This window comes from Brachyhypopomus gauderio, unplaced genomic scaffold (assembly GCF_052324685.1).
Source record: "Brachyhypopomus gauderio isolate BG-103 unplaced genomic scaffold, BGAUD_0.2 sc215, whole genome shotgun sequence".
In the NCBI taxonomy this organism is placed as follows: Eukaryota; Metazoa; Chordata; class Actinopteri; order Gymnotiformes; family Hypopomidae; genus Brachyhypopomus; species Brachyhypopomus gauderio.
Genome location: NW_027507036.1, coordinates 189556 through 210952, shown reverse-complemented (window position 1 = coordinate 210952; position 21397 = coordinate 189556). Strand labels below are relative to the sequence as shown.

The 21397-nt window shown below is 45.5% G+C and overlaps 2 protein-coding genes across 3 annotated transcripts; one reads left to right on the top strand and one right to left on the bottom strand.

The window, feature by feature from the left end:
* Positions 1-566: 566 nt before the first annotated feature.
* Positions 567-9176, top strand: csrnp3 (cysteine-serine-rich nuclear protein 3). The gene is made up of 4 exons (XM_076995544.1): positions 567-759; positions 3537-3796; positions 5005-5301; positions 5730-9176. The coding sequence occupies exons 1-4, from the start codon at positions 609-611 to the stop codon at positions 6873-6875; spliced, it is 1854 nt and encodes a 617-aa protein (XP_076851659.1). The 5' UTR covers positions 567-608; the 3' UTR covers positions 6876-9176.
* A 476-nt stretch (positions 9177-9652) lies between these two features.
* On the bottom strand, positions 9653-21383 carry galnt3 (UDP-N-acetyl-alpha-D-galactosamine:polypeptide N-acetylgalactosaminyltransferase 3 (GalNAc-T3)). Of its 2 annotated transcripts, none has more exons than XM_076995523.1 (11): positions 20077-21383; positions 18969-19590; positions 17969-18141; positions 15703-15852; positions 15021-15255; positions 14728-14845; positions 14084-14284; positions 12252-12383; positions 11754-11855; positions 11250-11402; positions 9653-10738 (listed from the first exon to the last, which is right to left on the bottom strand). In XM_076995523.1, exons 2-11 carry the CDS (start codon positions 19463-19465, stop codon positions 10625-10627), a joined length of 1875 nt encoding a protein of 624 aa, XP_076851638.1. In that variant the 5' UTR covers positions 19466-19590; positions 20077-21383; the 3' UTR covers positions 9653-10624. The 2 variants fall into 2 exon arrangements, with proteins under 2 accessions (XP_076851638.1, XP_076851639.1); XM_076995524.1 differs by having other exon boundaries at positions 20904-21383.
* Between the last annotated feature and the right edge of the window lie 14 nt (positions 21384-21397).

The window sequence follows — 21397 nt, the reverse complement described above, 5'->3', positions numbered from 1 at the left end:
CCAGCATGTCATTGGCTTATGTCTCAGAGATGCAACTAATTACTTACTGCAGCTTACTGTGCTTTTCCTGGTTCTCTGCGTCTGAGGTGTGTTTTGAAATGCAGCCTTAAGCCGTTAAGACCGACTTCGTTTTGTTTTCATCCTCGCTGCATTGTTCTCCTGTGATTAATAAATTCTTTGAGTTGCTGCTTTTCAGCACTACATGGGGAGAAGCCATGGAAACTCAAATCAAGCAGCCCCTTAATCACAGACTAAACGCACTTCCTGGAAGTTAGAGGGAGCATTCAATTAGTACATGTTGTGTTTTTCTCTCTCTCTCTCTCCCTCTCTCTTCCATCTGAGGGCCTCTGTTGCAAGGTGATCAATCGCCCCGGGATTGGCCCTGGGGGGTGTGAGGGGTGGTTGGTTGGCGAGAGACAGGAGAGAGAGAGAGAGAGAGAGAGAGAGAGAGAGAGAGAGAGAGAGAGAGAGAGTGTGTGTGTGTGTGTGTGTGTGTGTGTAGCGCCGCTAATTGAGTGCTTTGAGGATCGGAGCAGACATAAGCGCGATATTAAAGCGTCTTTCCCCTCTTCCACGCGCTCGCGCGCAGGTGCGGTACGCCGGCAGCCATGAGTGGAATACTGAAGAGGAAGTTTGAGGAGGTGGAGGGGGCGTCGCCGTGCTCGTCGCTGAGGGAGTCGGAGGAGGAGGAGGAGATATCGAGCAGCGAGAGCGGAGACAGCAGCGACAGCGTCAACCCCTCGGCCTCCCACTTCACCCGTGAGTCACCCCCGTCATCCCCCCCCCCCCCCCCCCCCCGTCATCGCCGCCCTCGCGCAAACGCACGTGCGCTCGTCTGTGAGTGTGTTTGTATGTCCATATAAGTGTCAAAGGTGATGTACTGGAAAACGAGCTTACCAAGATTAGTTTGCCCATTTAGCAATGATTCAGCAGTGACATTTGGCCCAGCAACAGAGCACAGTGGTCTAAAAGACAAAACTCCTTGATAATACCTTTTTTGCTTAAATGAGCTTCTTACCATTCACCATCCATCATTCACCATGAGTATCTTTTGATTCACCAAGGGCAGATTGATACAAGAGTAACTCAAAGGCAAAGAAAACAATGAGAAACATTAATATGTTTACAGACTTGGCAATACAGAATTGCTTTGAGATCCTCAGAGAACTGAATTTAGCACTGGGACTTAATATTGATTTTTATCCGGGTCTCTAGTAGGCCCATAAAATATCCATTATCACAATAAACTTGGAATAAAAAAATACACAATAAACTACCATAGCGAATGAGTATGAGTGTCAAGTGGGTAGACTCTCTGCTTAATTTTTGTTTACTGGTATTTGACTTCATAAAACGAGAGAGCGATCTCCCTAGTATTCATGGGCATTCCACCTTAAAAACACACTGGTTATGATGGCTTTGAAAATCTAACTTGGTTGAGATGGGTCATTCTTGTACATCAGATTATCAGTTTTCAGCTGGGCTAACCAGTAAAGAACTAGAACTGGAATGTCCAGACCAATGAATTACTGATTTAGAATTGCAGCAGGCAAACCTACACCAATGAATGTATGATCCTCACCCCTCGCAGAGTTCAGAGAAAGTGGCGTGGATTTCTTAGAAAGCGCTACAGCTGAGTAAACCTATCTATACCCCCCACCCCTCCCCCCATCCATCACATAGCCTAGCACGCTAGTTGCTCACTGCGCCCACAGGTAGTTGCTCACATGGCGTGTCTGACGCCTGCTGTCCGCCCGACGGTAGAAATCATTAATGATTAATACGTCTAAAAGCAGTCAGCATGGCTCAGGTTGTCAGTCTGGTCCTAACTGGCTCATTTCGCCTTGGTTATATGCAGGTACAAAGCTGGGAAAAGAGGGTTTTTCTCTTTCTTCAGAGGGAGCAGGCAGGTGGCAGTGGTTTTCCAATACAGTGTGATTCCCATTCATGCTGGTCACAGTGTGCACTGTGATTTGACTGTCCACTCTTTATAATGGATCACATTGTAGTCACTGTGTTTGTAGTCATTGTGCTTTCAGATGGCATGTTCATCTTGGCTCGATTTTTGCATCGGTTATTGCTTTGTGAAATGTAAAATGACAGTGGTCACTCAAAACCAATCAGTATTTTTTTACCAAACAACCCCCCCCCCCCCCCCCCCCCCCCCCCCCCCCCCCCCACCACGCTCAGAGACCTTTGCCTCAGGACCGTGGATCATTCATGCATCTCCACACATCTCTACTCTTACACTCCTCTCTCCACCATCTGGAGAGGCACTTCATTTTAAGAGCTGCCTCACACTTCCATGCTGTTTAATGTTTTGTTTGCTCTCATCCACTTACAGAGACCCTCATTAAAAATTATTGTAAGTTTATATGCGCCACACACCTACAGCTCCCACTACTGGAAAAAATGCAGATGGCCATTAATCACGCCACTAGTCACAAGCGCGATCACAAGAGCCGATGAAGTACGGCCATTTAAACAAACGATTCGTGTGTTAATGACAAGAAAACTGTTTAATTATCACCCATCTTATTGCCTTTAATGCAATCACAGAAGTTTGTGCATTTGTGGAGAACACGTGCTGGACTCCAGCCAGGGATGATACTTAGACTGACACTGCAACCTGTGGCCTCCCCGTGCCGTGAGAAGGAACTGGTATGGTGGGCCGCTGTCTGTGATGAAATGTATTGTCCTCCTGCTCGTAGGCGGGGGGTTGCTCCAGGAGCAGATGGTTTCTATTTGTCCCGTGTGTCTGACATGAGGAGAGGACAGGGAGAGGCGGCAGGAAGCTCCGCGGATATTAAGGCCAGGATGAGAGATATTTACGCTGGGTATATTTATGCCATTGACCCCCCTCTCAAACGGCAAACAGTGGGAACCACAGGCATGCAGGTTGTTAAAGGAGCCAACGTGCGCTAGGGCAGGGGCGCATGCTAACAGGCTGAGCCGCTAGTCAGGTGTGGGTGTGGGGTGATGGTTTGTGCGGTTTGATTTAGCAGGTAGTCCGAGGAAGGCAGAAATGCTGTGAGAGAAAAGGCCCAGAGTGAATCTGCCCCAAAGCCACGGCGCATGTGTTAAGCACTCAGTTTGGTCCCTGTCCAACCATTCAAATCCATATCCATGATCTCTCCAGCACAACTAGTACATGTTTATTCATATAACTGTTCTAAATCACTTGGCAAGTATATACACGTGTGTGTGTGTGTGTGTGTGTGTGTGTGTGTGTGTGTGTGTGTGTGTGTGTGTGTGTGTGTGTGTGTGTGTGTGTGTGTATATATATATATATAGGTATGTATGTAAAAGTACATATGAATGTATATTCAGTGTATCCAGCTATCACAAGGTCATTCAGTCAAACCATGATCATGAGTTCAATTTACTTCAGTGGCCTCCACAGTTACCAGATCTGAATCCAAAATTTGATGAAAACGTGACATTTTGAGAGAATACACACACACACACACACACACACACACAGAGACACACACACGCGCACACACTTCAGTCTTTGAATCTGTTGCCCCCACCAGCCTCGTCCATCCTGAAGCGTGAGAAGAGGTTGAGGACACGGCGAGTGCACTTCGAGAAGGTGACGGTGTTCTACTTCAGCCGGAGACAGGGCTTCACCAGCGTGCCCAGCCAGGGTGGCAGCACCCTGGGCATGTCCAGCCGCCACAGCTCCATCCGCCACTACACGCTGGGCGAGTTCGCCAACGAGCAGGAGCGCCTGCACAGGGACATGCTGAGAGACCACCTGAAAGAGGAGAAGCTGAACTCCATCAAGCTCAGGGTAGGGACACGGTGGGGAACCACACGGAGCTCGCTTGAGTGTTTGAGCTGTAGTTGAAAATATGAGATAATCCTAGTTTACAATTATTTTAAGAAAAGAATTCCTTGAGGAAAAACCTCTTTAAAAAAAACTCACAAATATTGGCTCCACGGGTGTATAAATATGAGGAGACACCCTGAGTCATCCATTAAGACCAATGAAATGAGTCAAAACGTTGCTGATCTTCAAAAAGAGGCAATTGTTAGACAGCAAGGGCTTTCACCTTCATGCATGGAAACATTACCAATTCCACTATTAGGGCTTTAATTAAGAAATTTCACACAACTGAAGTTGTGAGAAACCTTGCAAGAAAATGATTCAAGTGTATTTAGTGTCCACACAACAAGGAGGTTGGTTCAGCAGGAGTTGCGTGCACTCTGGGACTTGCAGATTGTCCAAAACTACAATTAAACTCTGCTGCCATGCCAACATGCATTTTTAAAGACTTCACAGAAGCATCTGCTGTCATCAGTCACAAAGTGCCTGGAGTTTTGCGAAACATCACTAGAAATGTAGATGAAACTAGGTTTTATGATCACATAAAGACAAAAAATGAGCTATTATGACACACAACAAAGGTGAGTTCATAATAATAATAAAATATAAGATTCCCACCATGAGAAGTTATGTGAAGGCATGGGAATGTTCCAAAGGCTTTGGAAATGTGGTTAGAATACATGGCAACTTGGACAGTCTTGCTCCCATTCTAGGAGACTCATGTTGGGTCATGATTTGTTATTTTATCATAACAATGATCCAAAACAGAGGTCTGCATCCAAAATAGTTACTGTTCACAATTTCATGCTTTTGCCGTAGCCACTGACAATAACCCCCACTGAAAACCAAAGGCTACAAATATGTGGGATGGTCTCCAATTCCTTTAGATATATTCTCCCAATTTTGTTTTTATCTTGTATTTTCAATTTTATCTTGTGTTTGCACTGTAGGACCAAGCTCAGAAGCAAAAGACACCACGTTAGTTCACCTTTAGTTGAGGTTCCAGTCGTCCTGAAGAGCAGCACAAGATGCTTTGTTCAAATATCCGATATATTCTGGTCTCTTATGACACAAACGCTGTATCTAGTATAAGAGTTAAAGACTGAGACGATCATTAGGTCAGTCAGTAAGCTCTTGACAGCAACTCGGTCAACCGCCCTTTCTTTTCCCAGCTGACTAAGAACGGTTCTGTGGAGTCCGAGGAGGCCAACGCCCTGACGCTGGACGACATCTCCGACGACGACCTGGACCTGGACAACACGGAGGTGGACGAGTACTTCTTCCTGCAGCCGCTGACTACCAAGAAGCGGCGAGCCCTGCTGCGAGCGTCCGGTGTTAAGAAGATCGACGTGGAGGAGAAACACGAGCTGCGTGCCATCCGCGTGTCGCGGGAGGACTGTGGCTGCGACTGCCGCCTGTTCTGCGACCCCGAGACCTGCGCCTGCAGCCTGGCAGGCATCAAGTGCCAGGTAGGCACCTCCATGAGTCTGTTACCCCAGAGGACATCTGCATGTCCAATACGTCTCAAGCTCTCACACACACCCACACAAAATTCAAGATGACCAAGTAACACACGAATTCCCACATGAAGTTGTCTTTTGTTATAAATGATGTAAGGCGTATTGGTTGTGAGGTATAAATAAACAAGGAAAATACGGAATGGCAGATGTAGAAGTTATAACAGTGGTGTTAAAATACAGATTAAGATGTAACGGATGTAATGGTTAGCTGAAACACGGTCTGATAAAGACATCAAGCATGTAACAGAAGAAACAGATTGAGCTGATGAAGTAAGTTGATTTAGCTTAAGAGACCACATGGCGACAGCACTGGCCTAATTTGGTGAGGGTTCAGACTGAGCGCTAGAAGCTGAATGCAGAACCATCTTTTTGGGCAGGTGGACCGCATGTCATTTCCGTGTGGCTGCACTAAAGAGGGCTGCAGCAACGCGGCCGGCCGGATCGAGTTCAACCCCATCCGTGTGCGCACGCACTTCCTGCACACCATCATGAAGCTGGAACTGGAGAAGACCCGTGAGCAGCAGCAGAGCTCCGCCCCTGCACCCGCCCCCACCGGCAACGGTTACCACAGTGACGCTAACGGCCACTGCAGCCCACTGGCGTCTGGCCAGCATGCTCTGGAATATTCCCTCCCCGATCCCATACAGCAGAGTGCCATCATGCACCTACAAGCTGTGGACAACATGGACGACGCTCTGGAAGAGGAAGAGGAAGAGGAGGATGAGGATGAGGAGGAGGAGGATGAAAACGAGGATGAGGATGACGACGAAGATGAGAGCAGCAGCTTGTGTAGCTTGTCGGATTCGAGCACACAGAGCCTGGCCAACAGTGACTCGGAGGAGGAGGAAGAGGAGGATGACGCGGACGATGAAGACAAAACCGAGGACTTTGAGGATGGACTGAGCACTGCTCCCGTGTCGCACGGCGAGGTGGTTCCTTCAGCATCTGTGATGTGCTACTCGGAGAACACGGGCACGCAGGAGAACCAAACCAACGGCAACTCTTACTTCATCGGCTCCTCGGCCGAGTACTACCAGATGGAGAACGCCACTGCGGCTTCTGTTTTAGCTGCTGCTAATCAGGCTAGCGAGAGCTATGTGGCAGACTCGACCTTGTATCCAGACAGGGTTAACAACTCTAATGGAGTGATGACGCGGGGACCCTTTAGCCTGACCACTGAGCATTACACCGACTACTCACAACAACCCGAGGAACAGTACACCAATCACCATTTTACTCTCACTAATGGGTCCTCAGCCGTGATTAGCTGCTGTGAACCAGAACAGGACAAAAGCGTCCAATCAAAAGGGACTTTCCACAGCCAGTCAGGAGAGCTGAGCCAGATAGAGTTCCAAAACTATATGAACAATAACACACAAGATGGATACACAACTAACGGGAACTGTTTTGTGGTAGAGCAGCCAAAGGAGGTGTCGCACAGCCTTTCTGAGGGTTCCTCTCTAACAGACACCACGAAAGGACCAGCAATACTGGAGCCTTTCACTGAGACCACCCCTGTTTAAGTACCTACTCTACATCCATGAGGGGGGGAAACACACCTCCAGTCTCTTTTAATTGGTAAGGTATTAGGTGTTTGATTTAGATACCACACAGACTGAAAGAATGGCCTTTTCTTCTTCACTTTACAGTTTAATTTGAACATGCTGATCCATATGCCATTTGACAGAAGGATTCATATGTATTTTTCAATGAGCCACAAAAAAAAAATCAGTAATTTAAAGTGCAAACTGAGATCAGATAAACTGTAAGCTTTAGGCCTGTGCAATGTATCTTGTATTTCAGAAGTAAAAGTTCTAGTTTTGAGCAGAAATTGTGGATAGAACTTTTTTATGTCTATGTGTCAGTTGTGCAAAAAAAGAGAAAAAATGTTGCTGTTCAATATGTTGGGAAAACAATGTGTAAACTTAATTGTTTTGATAAAAAAGGCATGTTATTTTGTAGCTTTGGTTGGCAATTTATGTTTTTTGTAAGAATCTGCATTGATGTACTGTAAAAAAAAGACTGAGTTCTCGTTGTTACACTTGTATATCATGCTTTTAAAGCATTTGTAAAAGCATGAAGCCAGCTCTTAAAATGTTTGCTGTTTTTGCCTTCGATTACAATACCAAAATCACAAAATTTAAGTTGTGAATATAATACATTTCATGTAAACGATGCACTTTTTCAGGGGCTGATGCCACAGAAAATGGCAAATAGACTTTATAGCAGAGCACTGGCTAGGTGGGCCTTCTGTTACTGCACCAGGATTTACTCCATAAAACAACATTCAGGTTCTGAAATGTGAGAGAATGATCAAGTCCTTCATTTCATCAATTCCAACTATTGACTTTGGAGCTATACAGGGACATCTGATGAAATGCACTTTGAAGAGCATGAAGTTCATTGTAATGAGGCATTGCAGATCTTTGAAATTAAATTATGATTTATGACAGTATTTAAATGATACAACTGTGAAGTCTATAGAAACACGAGTAGAATGGATATTTCTGAAACTAGATTTGTAAAAAGGTTATTATTACAGAACTGATCATATTGAGAATAACCAGAGATTTGGTGATTAAAGATTAACGATTTCTCACACATATGGCAACAAAGTTATTCCCCTCTTTAACACTGTCATCCAGTTGAAGAAAAAAAAAAGATTTTGTAAGGGAGGGATTGGTAGTAGCTGTACAGCTTAGTGAATTGACATCTGATCATCTAATGACGATATATGAACAAATTATAAATTCCTTATATGTGAACAAATGGATTTTAAAGAGTAATTAATTAGTTTATCAAGTGCAATAGAGTAACTGAGATGGTAAATTAAAAGTAACAGATTTGTTCATTTCCAGAGGGTATTTTTTTTTCCAGAGGTCAGTCGCTCATCTGCCAACCTCAGTTAATTTACTGGCAGACCTTGAATTGAAGTCTTAATTAATGCACAAACATTATGACATATCTCTTGAGTGTGTTTAGAAGAAATATAGGCTATTTTCAAGGGAAAGGCAGAAGAGAGGACAATCATATTCCTATAGTGATTTTTCCACTGACCAGAAATATATAAGCCTGACCTCAGTAAGAATTTCCTATTAGAGGAAATAACGCCATAAATGAGTAACTTGTAGAAAAAGTCAGAACTTCAGACTAAATCAGTGAAAAAATTAGGAATTAATGAATGTTCCTTAAAGAGAGAGGAGAATAGTTTGGAAGGTAAACCGGAACGTTGCTTTTTTTGGCTTACTAAAACAGCAAGCGCCTTTTGTTTTTGAGATGTCTTTTGTTTCTTAATGAACATTCATCCATTCAACATCATGAGCTGTTGTTCAGTATCGCTTTTGACGAGAATGTCATGTTGTTTCTTCGGTCTTGTGTTCTTCGCAGTCTCCCTTCATTTACCTCTTGACTCAATGAGAGTGTTCGTATAACCTCATTCTTGGTTGGAATATGGATTATGAAACAATGTACAGCCGACGGAGCCTGTGCTGTAGCCGTGCCGACGGAGCCTGTGCTATGGCCGTGCCGACGGAGCCTGTGTTACAGACGTGCCCACGGAGCCTGTGCTATAGCCGTGCCCACAAAGCCTGTGCTACAGCCGTGCCGACGGAGGCTGTGCTATAGCTGTGCCCATGAAGCCTGTGCTACAGCCTTGCCGGCGGAGCCTATGCTACAGCCGTGCCCACGGAGCCTGTGCTATAGCTGTGCCAAAGCTGCTGGCCACAGACACCCTTCGTCATATCGCTCCCCAGTCAGAATTGCCAGGACATTCTGTTTGCAGTATTTATTATGAATGAGCTATTGAAATGTGTATTTATTGTGGTTTCCTGAAACAGTATGTACTTAATAAAAACTTTCTTTGCTAAAGGTGTCCTGCTATGATTGTAATAACTAGCTACAGTCTGAATAGTTTTCTTCTATATGGCCATTGATTTCCAACAGTCTGAGCCTTGGGGGGAGGGTGGTCCTAGAAGCCTAAAAGCCACTAAAAGTGACTATTTTACAGATGTTTTCTTTACACAAACTTAAGATATAGGAAATTTAAGCTATCATTCCAGTGAGCAAAGAGTTTCAGGGCAACATTTTCTCATGAGCTGATAAATAAACCCATTATGTTTTTACTGTTTACAATAGTAGTGTAACACTCAAGTTAGAATATTTGTTATGGCGCCAAGAGATTAGTCTGAATTTAATCCTTTCCATCAGTTTCACAGTTGCAGTAGCAGTTTTTGTAAAGATGTCATAAACTAGTCCTCACCCCTGCCAATTAAGTAAAAGCACAAGTTTCTAAAAGCAAGATTTTTTATTTTCTTACAAATTTGAGCACATGAAATGACACTGCAGTTTTGATCTTTTGTGTTGTAACGCTTCCCTCGTCTTTGAATTTCACTCAGAAGGTCGTGTGTATAGCGCCCTCTTCTGTTGAAAAACACAACCTACACCATGGCCTGCTGCCAGTGAAACGCCTGTCTGGTCCAAAACTGGATGCGAACTGTTCATTTTCTTTTCTGATAAAATACTTAGGTTTCTTCAAAACACAATAAAAACATCCACATGACATGAACTAACAAATTTAACAAACGAGCAACGACCGGATATGAGCACATAAACTAGAGCCGTCAACAGATAGCGCCGTTTGATGACATCACTCCAGTCATATAAAACCAAGTAACATCTGTCTCCATATTTAAAAAATATCTGATTGCAAAATATTTTACCACAAGTGAAAGACGTTTCTGAATATCTCACAACGTATGAAAAATATTAACAGGGCAGGAATTGATGTATTGATGTATTACTAGTTCATAGCGGGAGGGGGAGGGGGGGTTGGGGGGAAGAATTATGGAACTTAAATGAGGTATTATAAATACTCTTAAAAAGTCTTTGGTGCATTCAAATGTGGATGGTACTTAAGGCAAAGATTTGCAAGGCCTCTGTTAGTTTGAGAGGTTGTTTTTTTGTCATCCGGTTGCTACAGCCCTTCCAACGAAGGCGAGGAGATCAAGAGAGGAAGCGTAATCTTCACGTCGTCTTTTGCTGTACGTCGTCAGTATCCTTCCAGAAGGTTCCTTGTTGTTGTGTGAGCGTGCAAGTTCATCCATACTTCTTTACATATTCTAATCTTTCCAGCAGCAGTAATTACACATAAAAAATAAATTAAAAGTTCTCTTGTACAGAAGTTCAGTGAATGAACTGAGGGTCATGTGGCGTGTAGTGCAGATTTCACGTGTGTGTGTGTATGTAGACATCTGGATGTCACTCAGCTGGACTCTCAGGTGAAGAACCAGTGCTGGTATTTGTCTGCTGGGTTGCAGGGGACCATGGAAGGGTTTTCAAAGCGGGCGCTCAGACACAGCTTCCAGCCCTCGTTATAAAACAGCTGATCCTGTAGGCCGAAACAGAAAGAAGCAGTTAACATCATCACACTGGAAACCCATGAAACCACATGCTATGAAAACAGCTACAGAGACATACAAAACAATTCTATCTCCTGCCCAACTATTAGGAAAATAGGAAAGAGGTTTACAAAGACAACTGATTGATTAATATGCTGGCCTTACAAGTCTATTACAGTGGTGAGGGAAGGATTTGCCTCCCCCGAGATTCCAACAGTTCCCAATTCATTCCTCCACCCCCTCAGACACACTAAACTCTTGCTGTGGCCGAGCTCTGGCACACATTATTGAATTCAACGGATCATTAAGCTTCGGTCAAACCAGCATTCAGACCAGGCGAGACACTTCTGAGAAGGGGGAGCAGCTCCACGCTACAGAGTTTCGGGCCATTCAGATTTCATTAGGGTAATGCTTAATCAGAGCTTAGACTGCAGCTCTGGCCAGCGAGGGGAAGGGGTCAGTAAACAGCGGAAGACACGGCGGGTCTTAGAGTTGCACTACCTCCTGCAGCGCCCATTTCTCCTCGGCTCCTGTCAAAGTGCCGTGGCCTTTATAACGACATTCCTCCAGCCTCACCGGGCCGTCCGTCCCGAGCAGGCAAAGTTCCTTCTGAATGTTGTGTCTGATTTCATGGTGCGTCGAATACTCGAAATACTGCGAAAGGGTTGTTGTTTTAATGAAGCAAAGAGGGTAAAGCAATGCAAAGACAATGACACAAGGAGTTGACTACGCCTCATAAAAACGAAAGAACAGGGTTATGGGAATTCACTCAAAATATATTTGGCTGTTTTGCCTGACACCACACAGTAATTTGTTAACAGTCAAACAATGTAACCAACAATCTAGTAACTAGAGTGTTTAAAAAATCTACATTCCTAAAACAATCATCAGAAAATGATTATTATCCTCCAGATTGCTCTATTATAATAACGCTGCACTGTACAATGGCGCCATCGATATAACCCTGAGGACTCAACAGCAATCAGCCAAGCTGGTGGTTGCTACCTGGTTGCCACCCATCCCATGGCATGGGTACATGATGAGAACTTTGCCTCCTTCGTTGTTCTCACCAGCATCCAGACACAAGTCCTTTCCTGCATTCTTTATCTGGAGGGGGCAAACGCAGTCAAAAAATGCAGTCAAAAAACGTAGAAAAAAAGGAGAGAAAAAGAGAGAGAGAGATAGAGGGGCAGGAAGGCAGTTAAGCTCAAGCTGTTCAAACATGGGGCTGCACTTTCTCCAAGCCCCACTGCAGGGAGAGGGGCATGGCGGGAAACCACGGTGGCCAGACACAACATTCTGTGGTGTGGTGGAAGGGAGAGGGAAGCAAAGAGGAGAAAGGGGGGATGCTGAAGGAAGGAATAGGGAGAGAGAGAGCAAAAGAGAGAGAGAGAAAACGAGCAACACTGTGGGAGATGAGCACAAGGAGTGAAACCAGAATTTCTGTCAGCACATATATGCCTACACATGCACACACACACACACACACACACACACACTCACCGCACCAAAGTGCAGGGGGTTGAGATCGGGCATGAAGGCCTCTGGATACACGTTCTTTAAATACCAGGAGAAGCTCTTGCATTGTAGCTTCTCCCGGAGGTCCGTGCGCTTGGAGACATCGCCGAACGATCTCTGCGGGAACAGCCAGAGGCTGCCGTTAGACGTGGGGTGGCGTGCACATGTGTGTGCGCACGTGTTGAGGTTTGGGGGTCTTGTTTCTGTAGCAGCCTTTGAACCAGTAGGAGATCACCCATTCCTGCTGCCCACAGTATGATTGTGGAGGTTTTTTTTTTGATGCAGTCTTTCCTCTTGGGTTACAGACTAGCGGCAGTTCTTGGCTACGAGATATATATCTGGTGAGGGATTTCCGTGGTCAGAGCCATGAAAGAGCAAGTTCTGGATTTAGGTTGAAAGTCTGGCAAAGTGCCTGTAACACCCACTCAACACTGCTAAATGACTAAGCCCCTTTTTCCATACCAAATTGTGGCAGGACATTTTTTTTTAAGAATATGACTGAACCAAAGAGACGAAAAGGAAATAGCACTACAAACTATGGACCTTCTAAATAAAATCTAATTTATCAGTTTTATAATCTGAACAGTATTCCAACAATAGCAGATTTTACTACATATATAATACTACATATCATATTGTATTCTGTGCTGTCCCTACTAAACACTACTACCACTACTAAAAAAATAATAAATGTCTGAGAATTAGGATGTCTGGAGTTGTGTGTTATGTGAGAGCAGAAAAATAAACAAAAACACCATAGTGAAATGGCATATTGGACACATACAGTGTCATTTTTCACTCTGTAAACCAAGAAAAGGCTCTCAGGATAATTATAGTCCAACAGTGTCCTTTAAAAGACAGAAAGAGGAAGGGTCTGGAAACCCATGACCACCCCTCCCCCCCTTTTAGCCCCTCCCCCTCATTTAGCCCCTCCCCCTCCTTCTCTTCCTCCCTCTCACTAGCCTGAGGGACATGTTAATGACAGTCAGATGAAAGCATTTCTGAGGGAATGTCCTACACCCATGCTATTTCAAACAAGCATTGCAACACCGTTCCAAAGAGACTTTGATCCATAGCCAGAATATGACGTTAAACACACGGTGTGACCCAACTCACTTTTCAGGTTACTCGGTGCAGGTCATGCAGACACACCCCCTCCTGGCTAGACCCAGAACAAGCTCACCTGGAAGCTCTTCATTCAGACATGCACAGACTCCCGCAGGCCAAGTGTGACCATGAGAAACGCGAGGTCTCTTAGATCATGTGAGTGTAGAGGTTTGAGCAGGTCTTTTCCCTCATTCCCTATTCACAGACATTATGGGCCATGTTCTAGACATATGATGAATGCCTCTGTTTTCTTTTTTATTATTTATTTTTTATTCATGATGCTTCACTGCGAATCATTTTTAGTTTGGAATTTGGCTTAAACTGTGTCTGGGAAACTCGCCCTAAATCCACACATTTAGAACATGGCTAAGAGCTCGGTATAAGTCTGCAAGAACCAGTTACAGTCTGTAGTAGCTCTAAAAATAACATAGCTATATAAGCAGGAGTCTTACTGTCAGAATATTGAGCTGCCAACAACCACAGCTTATATCCGCAGAACGGGAGGAGGGCTCTCCAATCACAAAAGACACAACAGCCGTGCATTCACCGCCGATGACATGGACGTCCGCAAAATCACTACCAAAGACTGCATTGCAGGTATAAAGAGTATTTGCCTCGTCAGATCTAGAAGAAAGCAGGGTCGCACGTTCCAAGCCGAGGTCTTACTGCCCCCCCGAGATGGTCTGTCCACCGTGGAGACTCCGCCGTACCTCTCTGGCCATCTCCCCGGCCAGTTGGTTCCTGCGATAGAAGATCTCCTTGTAGCCGTCCATCCAGACCTCGGCCAGGCGCACCTGGTTGCGTGCGATCACCTGTGTGCCCTTGGGGAAGGAGTGAGGGCTCTTGGTGCGAAACACGTGGCCTACGACGGAGCAGGGAATGATCTCCAGCTGACCTCCGCACTGCCAAACCTGCCGCACACAACACAGGCTCCACGTGGAGAACGTTCCACAACAACACAATCCTCACAACTGGAAGAAAACCACCCGTGAGAGATTTCCACAAAGTTCTTGGAGGGAAGAAAAAAGGGGGCAATGAATCTCTTGAAGGGTTTACAGGACTTTCGGGATTTGAATAAAATAACAAATACTTGGCGGGAATGTTGCTTTTTTACCCTCAGAGCAATAACATTTTATGTCTACTGCCTGCTGCCACAAAGCCATGATTCACCAAGTTTATGTGTTAATATTCCCCCTGCGCATGACACTGCAATAAATGGCCTACATATTTAATCATATACCATACCATAATTAGGATACTGATTCAGGTGCGCTAAAAACAACTGACTAATAAATGCAGTAAGTACACACTACTGAGGGACTGAACACGAGATGCAGTGTTGACTCCTTCGTACCCTGAAGGACATCTCGATGTTTTCTCCTCCCCAGATCTCCATCTCCTCATCGTAGCTCCCAATGTGGTAGAAATAATCTTTAGAGATGGAAAACAGCCCTCCAGCAAATGCTGGTGTTCTGTACAATACAGAAAAAAGAATGAATAAATAAACAAAACCCTATTTATTTAAAGATAAGCTAGAACTGGAGGCAACCGTATTTTGTGAAATAAGTTTGTGTGTAATACATAATACATAAATACTGAGACACGCATTGCATGTATGCACATGCGTGTGTGCATGTGGCGTCTCACTTAATAGGGTATGTCTCATCTTTGCGTCTCTTTTTCTCATGGTCAGGCAGCATCTCCCATCCGAACGACAGGCCCCAGTCAAAGTTGCCCCGGTTGTGGTTCTGGCCATACGGTGAGGGCTTCATGAACTCAAACGTGTTCAGGTCGATGGTGGTGATGTCAGGGCTGACCACTGCCGTGTAGTTCTCTGCTATCCGGGCCAACAGAGGCTCCAGCCAACCGTGAAAGCACTCGCCTACGCAGGTGGAAAGAAAGCCAGATGCCACTGTGGATGACTTGAGTGTTTGAGGGACAATCCAGCAAAAGAACTAAAGGAAGGGTGAATTCTGACTGAAACGACATGCCAAGAACAGCACGGCGCCATAGACAGAGAGATCTGCCCTGGACCGACTCTGGTGCCGCGTGCCCGTTCTCTAAACAGCACGAACAATGGATGAGGCCACACTCCCTAACAAAAGCAGCCTTCACCGGCTACATCAGTGTCACGCCGAACCCAGAGAGAGCGGTCAGCGTTGACCACAGCAGACAGCTGTGTCTGTTTCGTCAGAGGAGGTCCGGCAGTGGCGTGACAGCAAAGGAAAGTACAGTGTAGGATTGTAAAAGTGCCCAGAAACTGTCAAGCCTATGATGACTCAGCTTTTTCCCCTAAACCCCCACCCAAACATTAAAGGTCTGTGCTCACAGTGGGCGTCCAGGAAGCTGAGGGTGTCACCGGTGGCAACCGAGGCTCCCAGCAGTCGCGCGGTGATGAGGCCTTTCCTCTCCGGCTGCCGCATCACGCGTACGACGTGGAGCTGCTTCAGGTACTCCTCCAACTCCCCCTTCAGCCGCTCTGCATGGGAGACAGGGACTCCATTGGCACTGGCTGCTTGCAAAAAAACATCTACTGGAAATGACATCAGCACCTCGGCTCACTTCTGCATTATGGGTACCGAATACCGAACAATGCCAAACAGCCCCGTGACACGCATCGACGTGCCACGTTGACTGGTTTGGCTCTAAGCTCCTGTCTGTATTGAAATGAGGTTGAAGTCCAGATGTTCAGCTCACATTTGGGACTATTTGCATCTATATTGGGGAACTATAAATGAATCACAGCGGTTTTAAATTCACAGCCGCCAGTTTCCGTGGACACAGCATGTAGGCGTGGACGAATCAAAGACTACAATAAACAGAAGGTTGTGTGACCTCGGAGGACAAGACCACGAATTACAACAGAAAAAATGAAAATCAGGAAAGGAGGATTTCTAGGATGTAGTCGTATGGATACACAGAACAACATGGAGACACAGACTAAAGTATCGCATAGTGATGAAATGGGAAAATTGTGGAGAGAACAAAGAAATCGCTCATGATGCAAAGCATACCGCCTCCTCTGTGAAGCATGGGGGTGTTTGCAGAGACCACAGCCCCTGGACCGGGACCACGTGTTCATATTGACGGGCCTGCTGATGACAGCAGGGCAAAAAGAGACGGAAACATCTTAATTGATCGGATGCCTCTCATGCCTCGAAACCCGGTGGTACTTCACCTTGCAACAGGACAATGACCCAAAACGTACTTTTCAGAGATTTTCAGGGACAGAGAGTGGTTTGGAATCATTTCACTAATTGAAGACAGACGGCAAAAAGGCTCTGAACCAGGCAGAAAGTGGAAATGGCTACATTATGGGTCTGCCTGCGCATTACTGGAGAAGACACCCGGCATCTGCTCATGTCTGCCTCACAGACAGCTGGCAAGCAATGACTACAAAGGAAATACAACCAAGTGCCAAACACGAGTTTCATTTAAAACGATAACGATTTGTTGACTTACTTCTCTTCCTCTAAAATTCTTTTTAAAAATTTATGTGGGAGCTCTATAAAAAGAGGTTGTGGTTCCTACTTTATATATAGTTCACCCCAAATATTCCAGAGTAAAACTGACATTCTATACTTACTAAATGCAGATGGAAATATCTTACTGTTGAAGCGGACATTCTAGACTCTTTACCCTCAAATTTCAAATTTTATGTGTAGGAGCACAGAGCCCAATAAAAAATGTTTACGGTAGCTGTTAATTAATTATTTACTCTCTATTAATGCCAAATTAATAGACTGTAATAGATAATGACTGTTGCACACTGTTCAAGAACAGGATGTGTCTGGGTCTAATTTGGCTTTTCCTCAAGTCTTATTACAATTTGATTTATAACAAGTCTCCGTATCTATCGGTTATACTCATAAAATATTTTTACCATAGGATACATGAAGACGTTCTTATCTGAACTTGAGAAAATAAGCTCACATGCCTACAGCTGGTCTTCCTTAGCGAAACATGACACTGTTACTCAGAAAGAGAGCAAGGCCAAGACTCGGAGAGAGAAAAAGGATCAATCTACGGGTAAAGACAAGACGCAAAAGACAGGCAAACCAATAGAGTGAGCAAGAAAGAGAAAGTGGGAGAGAGAGGGAAATGGAAAGAATCAGAAACAGAGAAACAGAGAGACAGGCGGGGGGAGCCATTCACATTTCCCATGTGGCAATCTGCCAGTCCCTCTCTGAGCGGTCTGTCAGTGCACATGCAAGGGACCGACGGTTTTATGAGTGAACCCCAGCAATGGGGCTGCTCCATTCACTCGGCTGAGAGAAGGGGGTCAGAGGTCAAGGCATGCTATATCCCCTGTGGACTCACTTTCCCTTCGCCCTGTCTGCCCAAAGCATGTTATGCGAACCTGCCACATTTGCCCTTATGGCCACTGCTACCCACACCCTCCGCCCCTCCCCCGCACGAGAGCTTTCCCAAACATCTCCGTTTCCTGTTCTACAGCCCGTCGTGAGCCAGGGGTCACAGACCCGCCTAGGGGGCCCAGCCTGGCCAGAAGGCAGTGGCCCTTCTGGCTGAAACCAGAGCCCAGTTTACACACACTGGGTGGTCCGGCACGCCCGGGCCCCGAGCAGGTTCGTTACCGTCTGTGCTGGCATCGTCCACCAGGATGATCTCCTTGAGCAGGAGAGCGGGAGAAGTGTGGAGCACGCTGTAGACCGTGCGCAGCAACGTGCTCCAGGCTTCATTGTGGAACACGATGATCACGCTGGTGGTGGGCAGGGGCGGACAGCGCCGGAAGGTCTGCTCTATACATCTGAAGGGGCGGGGGGAGAAAGGGAGACAGTCACATTCTTCCAAAACCATAAAACAGTGGACAACCATAAGGTGAATGCATCCATGAAACCCCGTTTCATGCTGAATGACAGAAACTTTATAACGGAACACCCCCCCCCCCCCTCCCCCCAATAAAACTGGGCTTGGTGCAGCTTAAACTGCCCAGTCAGAATAATGAGGAGGACACAGTCATCTAATTAGCCAACCTAAACTCGGTTTCTATCTCCTTGCTGTGGCTATTCTCCTCAATCAGCCGCATTAACTGGGCAGACATGCTGAAACATTGTCTCAGGAAAAGTCAGTCTGTGGTTTTTCAGAGGTGCCTTACATAACTGCAGCAGCCAAACATAAAAATCATGTTTGTATCTTTAGCCTCTATGCCAGCAGGAAAAAAGAAATATGCATGTTATCATTTCTGCTTTTTCAGGTGCTTTTTTTCCTGTAGCCTTTGACAAGATCGGAACAAAAAATGATAACAAGAGTCTTAACCACTACATTATTCAACCACTAGATGTCGCTACTCTTTCAAATCAACCTACCGTATGCTGCAATACTGAATATCACAAAGCATTTGCAGTATTCTGTATGATAGCACACAAAATGTTTGAACTAAATAAAGTCAGGTATTTTTCATTTAGTAAAAATATTTGGGCCCTACTGGTTAATTCCAAAATGCTCATACTACTTATGGAATCAGAAGAAAAGACAGCATTCTTTAAGGGGGCTTAACAAAATCACACAACGCAGTTAAAATGCTCCTGCACTGAAGTTCAAATAACTGAAGCCCACTCGTGGCAGGCCACGTACTCTGGAGGTCTTGTGTCTGGGCCGAGGTCCCGGCTGAGCGAGATGCGGTCGCTGGCGTAGAGGTTGAAGCAGTGCTTCTCCTCACCCTGCTCCTTCTCCCTCTGCTCCGCCGGCTCGAGGTTTTCCGTGTGGAAGGCTTTCCCTGCTGCCCCGGGGGCACTGGGGTTCTGCGGAGGCCTCTCCAGTGCTGGCCTCAGCTCAGCGGCCGTGTAGGAGCCAAGCAGGCAGGGCTGGTTCGACCCGCTACCCTGCTGCCTCACCGGGGCACGGATCTGCATCTTTGGCATGGCATCCCTGAAGTTATTCACAGCCCCCATTACCATTCCCAGTACGGCATCACGCTTCCCAACAATCCCCCTCAGCCAGGGCTCCTCTTGGGGGCTCTGACTGACCACCTCTCTCTGCATCAGGAACAGAAACGTCACAAACACCAGGCCCACAATGGCCAGCTTCCACGGGTGCAGTCGCCTGCACAGCAGTCGACGGAACACAGTCATTCTTCTGTGGTAGGGATGAATAGAGGTGTGTGTGTGTGTGTGTGTGTGTGTGTGTGTGTTTAGGAAGACGGAGACAAAGCTTCACCTGTCACACACCCTATGAGTAACATCACTGATTGTTAAACCTGTAAAAAGAAAGAGAAAGAAAGGCAGCAACAAATAATTACTATTGTCACAACCTTAATGACAACATTCAGTTAGGGTTTTAAGAAAACTCCTTTTTTTATCCTACATTTCCGAGAACAAGCCTGAATGATTTAAACAAGTCATCAAGTCATTTTACTCCTGTTACTCCTGTCTATATTATCCAAATAAATGTTTTTATTGATATTTAAGACTTTCTTGTTGTAGCTAGAGGCTATTCCCAAAGGGGAGTACAGTGTTTCTGTTACATTTTATGTCATTTTATACATATCATCAGACATATTAGAGATCAGTGTTCCATACAAAGTACATTATCACAATTATATAAACTATCCATTCACGGATGTACTTCAAAACAGAACAAAGCCATGAACTTTTACATATCTAATTTACCCCGTCAAAATGTCAGAGTCGCATAATGTACTTAGGCATGACGTTTTATGCTGTGTTGAAAATTATAATCTTACCCTGACAAATGCCATATAATATGGTATTCCAATTAAAACAGATACAATCCTAGGTTTCATCGGGTCGGCAAAATATTAGTCCAAGAAGAATTTCAACTGATCCCGAACTGATGATATCTCCACAAGATACGAACGAGTTCGTTTCAGAAATCTCAACCCACTACTTCCGTCTCGTTGGATCCAGGTGCGCTTCTCTCAGGTAGAGGGGGTGGAGCCGAACCTGCGTCACGCATGCGCACACGCTACCTGCCCAATACGTCCGTGCGGACAGATTACGGCGGACGACAAATGTTACATTATTCTACACGAGGTTGTGTGAAAAGAAGAAAAGAAAAGTATCGCCTTGAAGTTTCCTTTAAAAAAAAAAGTTGCAAAAAAAATGCATCATCAAAAACCCATCATCACTTTTTTTTATAAAAGTCGAACATTTCTTCGGAGTCCCTCCCGGAGATGACCCGGACCCGGACTCAGCGGGATGTGTTTGATCCGCCGGGCCGTCGCGCTACCGAACCGAATCCGTTTTCCAGCCACTCACTCCGCGCGGCTGTTGCCGGGATACAGATAACGGAGGCACGCGCAGGGACCCGCATCAAATCACGGCGGCTCGAGCTGGCGGTGTTCAAAAACACCGGGAAAAACTTAGTAACTCGTAACGTAACACAACTCCCCGTTACAAACAACACGTAACCACATACGCACCAGCGCACAAGACAATAACGAAGGAATTAACGGCAGACTGACAACCGTGATGACAACGAAGTAAGAGAAACTCAGTCAGGACTCTGGCGCCCAACGTTAATTTTCAGCGTATTTTAAAATACACTTACGGTGTGGGGTAAAGGTTGTGGCCGGTGTTAGTCCAGCATGTCGGTATCCGCCGTGTCACCGTGCACACAAGTTCATGAAGCGCTCCGTGTTTGCGGGGGCAAAGAGGAGAAACCGGACACGGTGGCCATCCAAGAAAGAAACAGCGGGGTGTCTTCAAGTCATCGGCTTTTGGCGCACATCCTGGCCAAGAAGGAGCAGCAGCAGCCTCCCGTTGACCAGTACTCCCCTCCTCTGCCCTTACTGGGATCTTACCTGCTCTGGGAAGTTGAGACTAATGCTCAAGAAAGCATTACTGGTGCTGCCTTTCTAGGACAACATGTCATGAGAGCTGTTGTCCTTTCTCTCACATGGCAAAAGTCTTGCAAAAATACACGAGTTTAATCGTTTTGTCCACAAATTAGACCTAATGGTGGAATAGGCTACAAAACGAAATTAAATAGCTCAGAGTTGCGAGGAACAGACGATGGCGGTGGAAAAACTTAATATATTAAAA